This window comes from Orbicella faveolata, unplaced genomic scaffold (genome assembly GCF_042242905.1).
Source record: "Orbicella faveolata isolate gen_17 unplaced genomic scaffold, um_ofav_v1 contig_25, whole genome shotgun sequence".
NCBI lineage: Eukaryota > Metazoa > Cnidaria > Anthozoa > Scleractinia > Merulinidae > Orbicella > Orbicella faveolata.
In genome coordinates, this window is record NW_028301553.1 from 19,917,957 (window position 1) to 19,932,500 (window position 14,544).

General features: G+C 39.8%; 1 protein-coding gene across 1 annotated transcript in view; it reads right to left on the reverse strand.

Annotated features, from left to right (window-relative positions):
- Nucleotides 1-14,544, reverse strand: part of LOC110066556 (unconventional myosin-VIIa-like) — a 48,997-nt gene that overhangs the window by 4,888 nt on the left and 29,565 nt on the right. Inside the window, exons 27-46 of the mRNA XM_089294462.1 lie at nucleotides 13,956-14,090; nucleotides 13,426-13,512; nucleotides 12,753-12,836; nucleotides 12,279-12,371; nucleotides 11,703-11,966; nucleotides 11,152-11,280; nucleotides 10,831-11,004; nucleotides 10,471-10,698; nucleotides 9,914-10,087; nucleotides 8,855-9,099; nucleotides 7,985-8,154; nucleotides 7,468-7,655; nucleotides 6,052-6,270; nucleotides 5,595-5,673; nucleotides 5,036-5,127; nucleotides 4,723-4,784; nucleotides 4,463-4,522; nucleotides 4,210-4,360; nucleotides 3,643-3,696; nucleotides 3,071-3,185 (exon numbers count right to left, since the gene is read on the reverse strand). Coding sequence (XP_089150588.1) covers nucleotides 3,071-3,185; nucleotides 3,643-3,696; nucleotides 4,210-4,360; nucleotides 4,463-4,522; nucleotides 4,723-4,784; nucleotides 5,036-5,127; nucleotides 5,595-5,673; nucleotides 6,052-6,270; nucleotides 7,468-7,655; nucleotides 7,985-8,154; nucleotides 8,855-9,099; nucleotides 9,914-10,087; nucleotides 10,471-10,698; nucleotides 10,831-11,004; nucleotides 11,152-11,280; nucleotides 11,703-11,966; nucleotides 12,279-12,371; nucleotides 12,753-12,836; nucleotides 13,426-13,512; nucleotides 13,956-14,090 — 2,803 coding nt within the window. The remainder of the gene's footprint in view (nucleotides 1-3,070; nucleotides 3,186-3,642; nucleotides 3,697-4,209; nucleotides 4,361-4,462; nucleotides 4,523-4,722; nucleotides 4,785-5,035; nucleotides 5,128-5,594; nucleotides 5,674-6,051; nucleotides 6,271-7,467; nucleotides 7,656-7,984; nucleotides 8,155-8,854; nucleotides 9,100-9,913; nucleotides 10,088-10,470; nucleotides 10,699-10,830; nucleotides 11,005-11,151; nucleotides 11,281-11,702; nucleotides 11,967-12,278; nucleotides 12,372-12,752; nucleotides 12,837-13,425; nucleotides 13,513-13,955; nucleotides 14,091-14,544) is intronic.

Below are 14,544 nucleotides of genomic sequence, written 5' to 3' on the forward strand. Positions count from 1 at the left end.
CACAGGCTGGTAGTTCGGAGTATATTCAATTTCCCATAGGGAGCCTCTGCGGAGGAGAGAGTACAAGGCCCCATTTATATGGTCTCGGGTACTGAAGACAACCCTAACAGACCCTTCTGAGGCTACTTTATCAAGTGTTTAATATATGACATGAAGTGGTCCCTCCAGGATTACTTAAGCCTTTCTTCATACTCCAGTGCTCAGTTATCCTTCTTCGTTTGGCTTCCTTTCAGTCATTTGATCACTGTCGGGTTTGTGAGTTAATTTTTATTTCTCCATACCATGAGCTGCCCCAGGTAGGCCAGTCATAGTATTTTGACGAAAAAAGGTTATCATGCCTACCAGGATTACCTTGGTTATGTTGCTAAGGGTGACTTGTGTTTCACTTTCTCAACAAAACAGTGAAAGTTAGCTCGTTTAGGGTCACTGGGGCGAGGGCTTTCTTGGTTACCTAAGACCAAATAAGGGGCCTCACTGTCGGCTGCAATTATGTATGCTTATATAGCAAAACTTGAGTTCCAAACTCGGTCACCTTGAGTTTTGAAGTCTGATTTATTTTAATTCCTAAACAATATTGTAACTTTTCTTTAAGTAAGGATCCAAAAATGCTTAATGCAGAGTGATTGTTGTAGTTTGTTTGACATGCTTCAGAAATTTTATTTTTCTTTTTTGTACAGGTGAGGGTGCTGAAAAAATTTCTTTATGTGAAAATCTGAAGACCTCAGTTCAATACATTGATACTGGAAATGAGCTATTTTATGTTTTATAAATTATGATGTTAGCTCCATGTACATTACCGCCTTGTATCTGCTTGGACGGGACTTAAAAGGTGGATGGGGGTTGGATCATTTAATTGTGACAATTGCATTTTTTAATGGTAAATACATACTTGAGTTCTTGGTGCTGGATCTCATTAGGAAATTTGTCTTTTTGTTTACATTTTCTGTTGAAAAGAGTTAGGGGTGATATGAAAACCAAAGAGGGAAGGGAGGTCATATAAACATTTACTGCAATTTTTGAGTGGTGAATATTATGAGGAGTCTTATTATTTTGATCTTTTTAAACCTTAAGTTATCATCCTCCACTACCTTTGCAAGACCATTCAAGCAGGTCCCATTTCTGGCAGTACATGCAACCACCATGGAAAGCTATCTATTTATTGTCAATGTACTGTCAATTAAACATTTAAAACCCAATTCTGTGTGTTATTTGCTGGAAATGCACACTTATCATTCTCTTGAAGCCAAAAATAAACTCATCAATGGAAAAAGCAACAGGGAACCTGGGATGGAAGGAGTTGGGGAGAAATCAGGCTTTAAGTTCATGTTTACAAGTACAACCTCTGTGACACTTCTCGAGAATATTTCTTTGTAGGTCAGTTTAAGCTTAGTGTAAAATAATTGTTAAAGCTATCTTTGTTCACGTAAGATTTATGATGAAAATTAAAAGCATAAAGTATAAAGAAAAGAATTGATTGTCATTTCAAACTTAGAGGTAGTAAAGCTATTACAGTTTGTCAAGACAGATACTATTTGAAAACAAGGGGTTTGGTTATAATAAGAGATCACTCGATATTGATCTTTCCAGCTTTGTCATAACCTTCTACTGAACTCTTTGTTCTGGCAAAAAGTCATTTTGGCTTAACAAGGTTCTCCTGGTTAAGTTAACTCTTATTGCTAATGGCTTAGCACAGGAAGTATCCCTGTTCATATATCCTTTTCTCTTAATTCACTTGCTGCTTGGAACCAGATTCTATATTTTTTAGGTCTTTCTATATAACATCCTACGCAGTTTTCTTTTACAGTCTATTTAGTCTATACTGAGAAATGAAAAATAAATAGAACCCAAAGTACCAGTTTAGGATACAGTACCTCTCTTGTCAAAAGTTCAGAAGAAGAAACAGCTTTCAACTGCATGCGGACGCCCGAGGAAACAGATCACGATCCGATCTTATATTTGACGAACATTTTAACATGAAATGAAGCACCTTTCTGGCAAGAGGTCTGGTCCATGTTATTCTGAGTATCATCCATTTCATCTAGGTCTCCTGTAGAGTGATTTTATATCATTTTACCGTCTAAAATATCCACACGTCTGCTCGGAGCTGGTTGGCCTCGCAGAAGAAAATGTTATCTTTGACGGTTTTGTGGATAATTTAGCGCAGAAAAATAATTCCTTGGTACATTATTTACTTTCCAACCCAGCATATGACTTGATAGTTCAAATGTCTTTGCAAGGGAGCATTTTCTCATATTTCGAGGGTTTCGAGTATTGATCAGCGGGTCCTCCACGCTATCGTCTACAAAATAATGGGTTTAAACCCACTGATCATTTTTATGCACATGTTAAATGATTCGTTTTCATCACTATTCAAACGTTTTAAACCATATCAAGGTCATGTTTTTGTGTTCGTGTTGTTCATTGTTGGGTTCTCCAGATATCGCCCAAGAAACGGGTGCAAAGCTCCACTTTTCAATCGCGTTTTTAATTGAGCGATCTCGAAATTTTGCATGTTTTTGTGCCTTCTGACTTCTAGTTTTTGAACACCAAAGTATTTTTGGACACAATATTAATAGGTTATCTTATTCCTGCGGTCTGTTGATCGCTTTCTTTCAAATTCTTTGAGCAATCATCGGATGAAAAACTTGTCTGGTGTCATGTTTTAGCGGCCATTGAAACTTCACGGGCCGGCTCACGAGTGACGTCATAATGGCCAAGATCATTGGACGCGGAATCGCATGGCTGCCCAAGCGAAGTTGACCTCTCCCTCCTGACTATAACATGGATGTCCAATATCAAAGATGTACGCTGTAAACCAAAACTTGGCATTAGCCGGAGTATGGCCGCCATGTTGCGCGACGTCGTTTTTCGTCGTTGGGCGCACACGGCCGCGATACATGCCGCTAGCCATGTTGACCATGAAAAAAGAGTTTCATGGTTTTCTATTTCTATGCATGAATGTGGCTCTCTTCCAATAGTTATGGTGCTCCGCTATAACTGGAATACAAAACTGATACACAATTGTAACCAAGCATATAACGTGACAAAGACAGGTACATCTATTACTTACCTTTATCGGCAATTTTAACAAATAAGCTGAATCCTTCAGAAGACTTCAGTCCCAGGCGCTGCGCAACGACAGCACAAAACTCTTTCGCGCGGGTACTGGAATCTACCTCAAAGGCCTGCCAAGAGAAAAAGAAAAAACGGTCTGAAAATCAAAAAGGAAACTTGCAGCAATGTATGAACTTCAGCAAAGCGGCACAAGAGACAAACGCATCAAAAAACTCTACATACATCCATTGTGCCGCATACACTAGTCAGTTCAATTTCCAGTGCTTTCAAAAAGAGCATATTTCGCTCATGCTAAAAAGGGATCATTGTCTAATTCTGCTTAATACTTCACACACGGAATTTGCGATACTCTTCACTGAGCAAATATGTGGAATCTGTACAAAAACTCACAAAGATCATTTTGAATTCTCCATTATTGACTAAGGAAAAACTAATGAACGGTAAAGAGCAGCACTTAAATTTCTAATCAGGAAGGAAGAAGTATTAAAGTATTGTAAAGCGCCATGGACAATTAGTGGAAAATGGCGCTATATAAATTATATTTATTTATTATTTATTTATTATTACCTGATCACTATCATCGGGAAAGTACACTTTATGGAAAATCTGAGTTGTTTTGTGCTGAAATGGAATTTAGCAATTAGAATTACAGTCGAACTACCAAACAGCAGGACATGGAGTAAGTACATCACATACACCAGACGCTTAGCTTGATTGATTTTATCGACAAAAATCAACCAGCATCATGAGCAAAGGTTCGACATATTTGTTTACGGGGGAGGGGAAGGGTGGCAACATCTAAAAAGGTTTACCGGAAATAAAATATAAAAATAAAAACGTACTGCCATCCATTCCCATAAACAATCGCGCACCTGGATTAAAAAGATTCTAGATTATCAGGTTTCACTGTAAAAATATCTTTGATATTACCGACAATATGACATTGAAAACAAACATCTAAAACAGAAATACCACACCTAAACACTATGCTACACACTACACTATACGAGCTGTTATTCTTGAGGTTCAGTTGAGATGAGAAAGCTATTAATTTTTGTTACTTATCCTAACTTATGATGTACTTTTAAAAGGGCAATGTAGAATTTTTACTTATGTATGAAAACCACAGCCCACCTGTATCGCCTCCACCTCAACTATGTGAGGTGGGTATTTCCGCTGACCGACTCGTATGGTTTTCTGCAGTCTAGAGAGGCAGTCATGAGCTAGTGCCTGTTTACTGGAACATGAGCGGAATACATGGTTCACTTCCCTCATCAGCGACGAACTGAAAACAATACAAACCATGAATACAATATCGCACTGTTTAAAAACACAAGAAAACTATCCCGACTCAGATTTAAAAAGATAATTCATGAAATAAACAAACCTGCAGGCAAAGATACCGGTACAAAGCCACAACAACTCCCAGCCTTTCTCCTCACTTGAGCTGTAAAGTAAGAAGTGTACAAAAAACGAAATGAGCTAAAAGACATTCCGAGGCCAAAAAAAAAAAAGATTTATTTAATACAACTCTGGAAAAGAACTGCAAAACACTCTTATAACATAATAGAAGTCGCAAAACTACTCGGAATAACCAGGCAAAGGAACCAAGTTGAAGAAACTGGCACACTGCAGCCGGGTACTTACGGAAGTCTGTTCTCCGTGATTTGTTTGATTAACTGACAGTAAACCTCGTCTCGCAAAGGTTCCTAAGCAAACAAACGACTGAGTCAAACTTGAGTAACAGGTTAATGGGTAACTATCTAGCACTCTCTTTTAATTATTTTATGAAAACAGAATCACGGTTACACGAAATCTACAATGCTCTAATAACGGCACAGTTTGATTACTGCAGCCCAGTCCGAGACTGGTGCAGCTGTTAATTAAGCGACAGAAACTTGAAAATCGTGCCACTAGAGTCAAGCATGTACGGGATGTGGGAAATCTGTCTTCTACTTACGTGGAGAAGAGCTGGTTCAAATATGGCGTCTGTGAGATCTGTTGTTTGGCGAAACCGTTTAGATGGATAATCACCCATGTACTTCATGATAGGTCAGATACGTCAAGGCAGTAATACACTGATCAAAAGATATGACAAATATATGCACAGGGCGATAACACACGACACGGACTCTCTTAGGTGTCAGGCCAGTCACAATAAACCAGCTGCAGGAGCAGGAGTGGCGGATAGGACGACTCTCGCTGGATGGGATGCTAGTCCACCACACGTTACTCCCAGCATTCTGTCGTTGCCTCACTAAATCGTTAGTACCCATTTATACTCCTGGCTGGGGAGGGGTACTGTGAACCAAGTAACCATTAGTTTTGACTACGTTGTGTCTGGTTGATAACTTGGCATGTGATAAGTAAGAGCGTGTTGAACAGGTTTTATGAACACAGAGCTTAGCGAACACAAAACTAAAGAAAACTCGTTACTCTCAGAGAGTCAACTGAAACCTTCTCAGGTTACAATAATCATAAATGAATAACTATCCTATTCTATGTTATTTGAAGGATATCCAAGAAGATCTGTGCGGCCTTCTGAGCAAGTTCCTCCTGACCTGCCAGTCGCTTTAAAAGTGGCTGCTTGATAGGATCCTGGAAACAATAACAGACTAAGAAAAAAAACTCGCAATATGGTTCACTCATGATATTTATTCTGTATATCCGTAACCCTCTCTCTGGTGCCGAGGGTAAACAGTCGAGACGCCTGAGGACTGATTATTGTGGCAAGTAACCAAGAGCAGAACATAGCAGTCATTTTAAACCCTTGGAGGATTCAACTCAACACCTCAAAAAATGATGACACTGTTGTTTAGATGTCTTCATAAAATACATCACAAGAAACAGGACAACAGTTTGAAAATTCCCAAACAAAGCAATGTCTTTTTTTCTGCGCACAGTTATTGATAACCGCTCTTTATGAATTAAAATTAGACAGGTGCAAAGAACTAAGTGTAAACTGAGCTAAAATACCTTGGTAAAAGCCCATGGTATGTTCTTGTCTCTTCTCTTGACTTGTGACTGCAATGCTTTGCTCAATGTTCTCTTAGGGGGTGGTAGAAAGTGCTCGATGGAATATTCCTCTAAAGTGTAAGGCTTTTCAAACGTTTCAACCTCCTCTGGGTAAATAGCTGTGTGAGTTGTGGCGATGATCTTTTCCGAACTTTCCAGAGACTGATCATTGAATAACGCCTGTTAAAATGTGTTTACGAATCAGTGAATGTTGCTGTAAAAATATCACAAAAAAAACTTATCGCACTTATTAAAGGTGTGTTAGCAACGCAGAAGATATTGCAATTTCTCCGTGGAAGATACAATGATAGATATTTGAAGTGAACTTACGCCAGAGTTGTAGAACCAAATGTACTTTCTATGAGAACAAGGAAATCCAGCAAGGATCGCTGAATGCATTTTTTTGGACTTCATCACAACAATCTGCTCTAAGATCCCTCGGTTTTCAATAATTTTGAGATTTTGCCAAAGAAATATTGATTATTTTGTAAACAAACTAGCGTTGTAGGTAGTCATCACCCGCTGTGAAGCGATGCGTTAAATAATTCGTGCACGAAACAAAATCACAAATGTGAAAGTGTGAGAAGTGTACCACAATATGATCAACAAATAGTTCAGCTTTAACAAAAGTTCGTTTCACCCAGTGATAAGCTCTTCCAAATTTACCACATCATGGATCTTGGAAAAGAAAAAGTCAATCTGTTTAACTCATGTAAATAATAAATGAGAAACGTCTTATAAAATAGAGACGACCAATTACATAAGTAATTAAAAGTCTCGTTCAACACAAAGTGCTTGAGGATAGGGTGATATGGTTTGACGCGTTACTCAAGACTCAACCAAACAGCAGGACATGGAGTAAGTACATCACATACACCAGACGCTTAGCTTGATTGATTTTATCGACAAAAATCAACCAGCATCATGAGCAAAGGTTCGACATATTTGTTTACGGGGGAGGGGAAGGGTGGCAACATCTAAAAAGGTTTACCGGAAATAAAATATAAAAATAAAAACGTACTGCCATCCATTCCCATAAACAATCGCGCACCTGGACTAAAAAGATTCTAGATTATCAGGTTTCACTGTAAAAATATCTTTGATATTACCGACAATATGACATTGAAAACAAACATCTAAAACAGAAATACCACACCTAAACACTATGCTACACACTACACTATACGAGCTGTTATTCTTGAGGTTCAGTTGAGATGAGAAAGCTATTAATTTTTAGCAATGTAGAGCCTGAGATAAGTGTATGAACACTCCCAAAGAAAAATAATTTACAAGTTTAAAAAGCCAACATTGTTTGGACATGCTTTCTTTGTTTTATTCCTAACAATGATATCGTCATGTACGCTGCAGTCAGCTTACCAGAGTATCAGATGATGGTTTAGCAATGGTGGGCAGTACATAAACACATTCAGCCGGAAAGTCTCCTTTCCTTCCGGTCCTTTCACAGATTCCAGAACACCATCCAGAGTTCAGAACTGTCTCTCCTGTGTCACTCTCAAGAATGATCAAATCACCTTTCTTGAAACTCAGGAATGATGAGCTCTCAGCTGAAAACAAACAAACAAACTGCTGTGTATTAAAGTGGCCATGTCTTACTACCTTAACTGATTTTGTATCGACTTGTGTAAGGTGGTCACGTCAAAACTATTTGGACGATTATGTCGCAATTGTTGCTCAGATTCAATGAAACTTGATGACACTTCAAAAAAATCGTTTGCAAGGAAAGCAAAATAAAGGAATAAAATTAAATAACTGATAAGATTAAGCTAAAGTTGATTTTAATTGGGCAGAGAAAAATGAGGTCAAGGTCAATAACTATGACAACAAGGTCATTCTCACTGGGGAGGGGACGGAGATAAAAGCACTACATCCCCACCTGGACTCTGATAGTCAACCATTGCCACGACATATTTGGATCTTTTTCTTAATCCCTCAAGGAAGAACTGTACCAGCTCTTGGATGTCATCAGAGTTAGCTGACGTGAAAGTGTATTCGTCTCCTTTGACTGTGGTAAGTGTAAAACTTGAGCTCTCTGACTTCAAGGTCCTGCCACACACACACAACAATTGTCTGTTGGATACTGAAAAACTTCGTCAAACAATTCCCTTTTATAATTAACTGAAATGTAGTTAAGACACGTTTCAAATCATCACGTCATAGAACAATAAGAAAACATTTTCCGTTACATTCAAAAAAATGTTTCGAGAGAAACTATCTGTTAATTTAGTAGTGACCCTAACTGTTACCCTTGTGATAGAATAACTCACAAAACTAGAATAATGATACACAGCAAAAAAAAAAGGAACAATGTACAGGTGAAAGGAAACAACAACTAGAGGCTGGTAAGCCTGTGATCTCTGGAGACTCTCAGTTATGGTCGTCATAAATAAATTACAATGTATAGAGAGGAAGCCACATCAGTCTTAGCTGGTTTTCATCCGGGTCCTCTATCCTGGTCGAACTGGAATTTACAAATGTTGGTTTTTGTGGAGGGAGGAAAACCGGAGAACCCAGAGAGAAACCCTCCAAGCAAGGCTAGAATCAACAAAAAACTCAACTCACAAATGGCACCGGGCCTTAATCGAACCCAGGCCACATTGGTGGGAGGCGAGTGCTCTCACCACTGCACCATCTAATATGAGCATCAAATCCTTTACAGTGTCAATTCGTGAATAATCAACAGATATGAAAGTGTGTAGTACTGTAATGATGTTAGAAAACAGCTTTAGGAGGTGATATTATTTACCTTATGCTTGTGACAGTAGTGATCTCGGGAAACTGAAGATCAAGCAGCACATGTTCTTGATCATCAACAACATAAACTCCAGTCCAGTTCACTGCTACTATCACGTCATTCTGTGGCAGACTGGGGCCTGAAAACTGGTAAGCTTCATAAAATCGAGAGAACAACAGTGGCCACTTATAACGAGCGTAGTTGACAATATCTTCTTTGACGCTCTGAGGATTAATCTTCTCAGCCGTGTAGTATCCCTGTTAAACGGTACACATACAATATCAAACACAAGCACCTTGGTACATGAATGGAATTCCCAGCCTCTCTCCAATGTCTTCACGTATTCTTTCACTTCAATCTCTCTCTACGCATTGCACACTCTCTTCTTTTCTCTTCAAGTATCCGCAATCTCCCTCTACGTATTCACACTTCCCCCAATCTCTCTCCACGAATTCACACTCCCCCAATCTCTCTCCACGAATTCACACTCCCCCAATCTCTCTCCACGAATTCACACTCCCCCAATCTCTCTCCACGAATTCACACTCCCTCAATCTCTCTCCACGAATTCACACTCCCCCAATCTTCCTCTACGTATTCACACTTCCCCCAATCTCTCTCCACGAATTCACACTCCCCCAATCTCTCTCCACGAATTCACACTCCCCCAATCTCTCTCCACGAATTCACACTCCCCCAATCTCTCTCCACGAATTCACACTCCCTCAATCTCTCTCCACGAATTCACACTCCCCCAATCTTCCTCTACGTATTCACACTTCCCCCAATCTCTCTCCACGAATTCACACTCCCCCAATCTCTCTCCACGAATTCACACTCCCCCAATCTCTCTCCACGAATTCACACTCCCCCAATCTCTCTCTACGAATTCATACTTTCCTCAACATCCCTTCTTGTATCCATACTTTACCCAACTCTCTTTTGAACGTCGCGTATGCACATTGTACAGGAGACGCACGTTAAATGAAATGTTTTGCAGTCTAGGTTAAACAAAAAAAGGAAAAAGCCTTAGTGATGTTAACTTAAAATGTGTTTGTTGGTGTAACGTACCTTTTTATGGCAGTTCATTACAAGGTGAGCCCACTTCTCTAACCCTACCCTACCCCCCTGCAGCTGACTCTCAGGGAGGTAAGAGGGCAGTAGGTTGAGTAGTCTGTCTGGTAGCATTTCCTTACCATACTCAACATAGTACTGCTTAGCAGCCACGTCTGCCAAATCTTCATCCTGTAAACAAGGTGAAAAGTTCTTGTGTTAATACATTACGCTAAACTAAAAACCAAAGGAAACAAACAAAAACAAAACAAAAAATGTGTCTTCAAGAAAACGAGATCAGCATTGTGGTGGTAAATATAAAGCTGGTCTCCATTTGATTTGGTCTCTGAAATGAATGAGCTGGATAGACCTGACCCAATGAGCTGCTGTTACAGAGTGCAAGTCGCGTGTCCTTATAAATATAACAACAGCCACATAATTATAACTAAAAGTAAGAAGTTTGCCTGCCCTGAAGCTGACTGCAGGGTCTCCAAATACAGCAACAAGATACAAGACAGAGACGAGATTAAGCCCGCACCATGCCATAACTACAGTGACGTGAGATGTGACCTCACCTTATCACAGCGATATTCCCCAAACTTAACTCCTCTGACCACCTGTTGGTAAATAAGATTTGTGCCTATTTGATCCACGGTAGGATCGTGCCATGGAGAGAAGATTTCTTTCCTAAAGAACAACCGCCATGGTGCGTTCATCTCCTTCGCTCCTTTCTCTTTAGCGTACTGTTCACACTGTGAAATGGCATCCATCACGTGATCACTTCCACTACCGAGACTTGACACCTACAGTAAGAACAAGTCCAGTAAGGTTGTAAGTATCATACCCCAAAGTGATCTGGAATAACGCCAATCAGTAAGATATGTATTATTGTGAAGTTTTCCAAACTTGCCTGTTGAGCCGTGTAGAACACGTACCTTGTCAAAGAGTGCAATGTACAGTGAAAATCCAAACTGATCTGTGAGTGAGATCTTGTCAGCCAGCTGACTGCACAGTTCCTTTGCTGTTGTAGCGGAGTCCGCTAGAAGAGTCTTTGTTGTTCCATCCATGAATGTTATTGGCAACATCAGAGGCTTCTTGGATTTAGTAGCCTGGTCAATTGGAACACATCAAATAAGTTTTAAAAAAGAAACATTGAATGGATGTTTTATTGGAAAAAATACTAAAGCTTCATATCAAATCAAGACTCTATATATTAGTGCACGACTAAAACAGAAAAACTAGAATCACCCGTGTACCTGTAACTCAAGCCAGCTGGGGGGCTGGTGCCGACATCCATTCTGCTGTGTTCTTCTTAGCCTCTCCTCACAATATGGCGCATATCCAGGGGGTCCGTCTCCAATGAAACACTTTAGGTATTTAACAAACTACAGCAGCAACAGGAAAAATACCCCAGAAAAGAATGAAATACAGGAAATGAATGAAAAGAATATGGAAAGCAAGAAACAGACTTACTTTGAAGTCGAACTTACAACCATAAACAGATGAGTGAGTTAGCTGTGAATTCATTAGCCTAGGGTTACAACCACTTCTTATCACTTCTCGTAAGTTTGATTTTCGGTAGCGACGTGCGGTGGTTGTATCGGCATGCTATTAATTCACAAGAATGGTCCAATAGAGAAAATAATACATCACTTCGATTATGTCCAATTTTTTTTTTTAACTGACGTTAAAACAATTGTTTGAGACTCGTTACAAAGAGTTTTGGAAAGGAAGTTTAAGAAGTTGAAAGAGATCAGTTACACTATAGAGGCAGGGACAGGAGCACAGGAAATGAGTGTTGACTAACCTTTTCTGATGGCGCAAAACATCCAAGACAAAGTGACATTAGAATCCATCCTCGCGCATGACTGGACTTGGAAGGATTTTGACTTAACTGTTTACAAATCTGACAGTAAATTTCATCTCTGAGGTCAGGTCTTAATATCCCGTGGCCAATAATGAAGTGAAGTTTTTCTAAGTTGGAGGTCGGTCGATCTTGAGCTGACAGAGGGCCATAGCCTTCAGTCAGGGTTCCACTTTCTTCTGCTTCTTTTAACTTTGCTGTCACATCCTAAAAAGCCCAAAATTAAATGTTTGATGCGTTGACATCAGAAAAATAAAGATACTTTCGAAATGATTAGTAATATCCTACGGCAGGGAAGTCAAAATACGACACACCTCGTACACAACCCAACCCAACAAACACAACGCAACGCAACGCAACGCAACGCAACGCGACAAAACACAACACAAAGTTTCTGGGAATAAAGTGTGACGGTCGGTTGTGAGCAGTACTTCGAATGACATTCTTCACTGTTAAACAGTTTTCCAAGTTCAATTTTATATATTTGAAACAATTTGTATTGTTGACCACATGACCCACCTTGGTTATTTTTGACTTCTTTTTCAACGTTAGTGACACGATTTTCTTTCGAAGTGTTTCTCTTTTCTCTTTACTCAATGCATTGCTAGATCCCTGAAACGTTATGAGGATACATCGAATATGTTAAAAATGTTGAATGTTTATAGTGGTCGATGCGCTTAGCTTCAGCTAGCTAGTTCTCAGGCATGCCACTTAAACTGAAAGAAAGAAATATTTCAAATAAACATAGTAGGCTTACAAATACCAACTGGCGGGAGGGAACAGTTGGCTATTTACAAACATGACCGGGTAGTTGAACTAGGGTCTACCGAGAAACAACTCCAGCTTAGTGGTCAGAACGGGACTTGAACCCGCAACCCCAAGTCCGGCGCCCTAACCACTCAGCCATACTGCTTCCCTTGGCCTTCCCATCCTATTAGGCAAGAATAAAACGTTAAACACACAAAAATTGAGCAGAAAAGTGTGCATACACACCCCAAAGTCTTGCACTCCATCGATTCCCTTTGCCTTGTATTTCCTACCAAGTGTATCGTATATCTTGCTCATCACAGAGTTATCCTGTGCAGATACAATTCGTACACTACATAAGGAAACGAATCAATGCCGCCGGAGTAGAAAATCTGAAAGAGGTTTCACTGAGCGACTAAAAACACGTTCTAGGCTGGACCAGATTTTTTCCACTATACATGTACTTCTTTAAGCTCTGGAAAACTAGTCCGCAGTCTAGTCTTGCAGATTTTGGTTAAGTCTGCATACGAGCCAAGTGGCTCATCAGGCCGGAGCTTATCCCGGTTTCTTCTCCCCCTTGATGGGAAGCTAGTACATCGCAGGGTTAACCCCAACATTACATTCACCGGTACCCATTAATACACCTGGGTGGAGAGAGGCACTGTGAGAGTTAAGAACACAACACAATGTCCCCGGTCAGGGTTCGAACCCAGACCGCTCAATCCCGAGTCGAGCGCACTAACCATGAGGCCACCGCATCTCCACCTTGCAGATTTTACTATGCCGATAAACTAAATTGCGCCGTCACATTGCAATGCCTCAACTTTAACAATCAAGCTACTCAAGACGATGCATTTTGTAGGGTGGGTTATTCATTTCCATGTAACTGTCGAGTCTCATGTTGTATATACCACGATACCTTGGTGTCTGGTTGTGAAGTGATGTACTTGGGCTCCGGCAAATCTCCCAAGAATCTTAGAATTGTAATCCACACAGCTAATGCAGCCTGCCGAGAGATGTTTCAAGGCCTTAGATCACACTGATATGCTGACTAGATATCTAGGTGTAGTCAGGTAAATATGACTTTGTGAGTGACCTGATTGACTCCTTTCTCACAATTATTGGACATGTTAAATCATCTAATCGTACAAAGTTAATCAATTCAAAACTTTGAGCTTGAACTGAGAAGCGAAACATGAAGAATTGGATACGAGGAACTACTTTACAAAATAAATTCCGGTGTGTCAAATAGAAACAAGAAATATCTGTTCTTTCAAAAACATGTTTCCATTCTCCTAACAAACATTACCGTAAAATATTTGCTCGATGAAAGCCAAATACTACAGAAATTGTCGTATACAAAAAAGATTCATTTTGGTGTGGACTGTCTACACGGGCACAGATGACGTCAACACGTCATAAAGGCATAAGAATGTGTCTGTCTCTTACCATGCTGTCCGCCTCACTGGTCAGCGGTAGGAGAGACTGTTTCAGTGGTCGTCTGATGTATGCAGGAGTGACTCCTCCTTGAAAGTACGTGGCTGCGAACTTCGAAAACTTGAACTGTGAAACATCTTCTTCGGGCTGCAATGAAAAAACTCACGGTTATCAAAGAACACGATAACATAAATACCGCTGGATGGTATACATGAATATAGGATCAGTGAGCAACCATTCCACACACGCTAAGGACAAAGATTTCTAAAATTATATTCAACTTTTTCGTACTTAAATATTCAAAGACAACGTTAAGATCTATCGAAACATTGAATATTCTCTCTCAGGTCACAAGACATTTTTCCGCAGTAGAAAATAGATTAAAAAAAAACTAAAAAAGAAGTATAACACATGTGCAAAGCTACTGTACTACTCATTAAATCTTTTATTAATGGAGCTCCTCGTTGTCTCGTCACACTGATAGTTTACTCAGAATGCCTATAGTGGAAGGAAATTAGTCGCAAGCCACAAAACAACAAAAGGAACAGCAACGCAGCTGTGAGAGGATTTGTAGAGGTATTGATAAGCCTGACAACCGGGG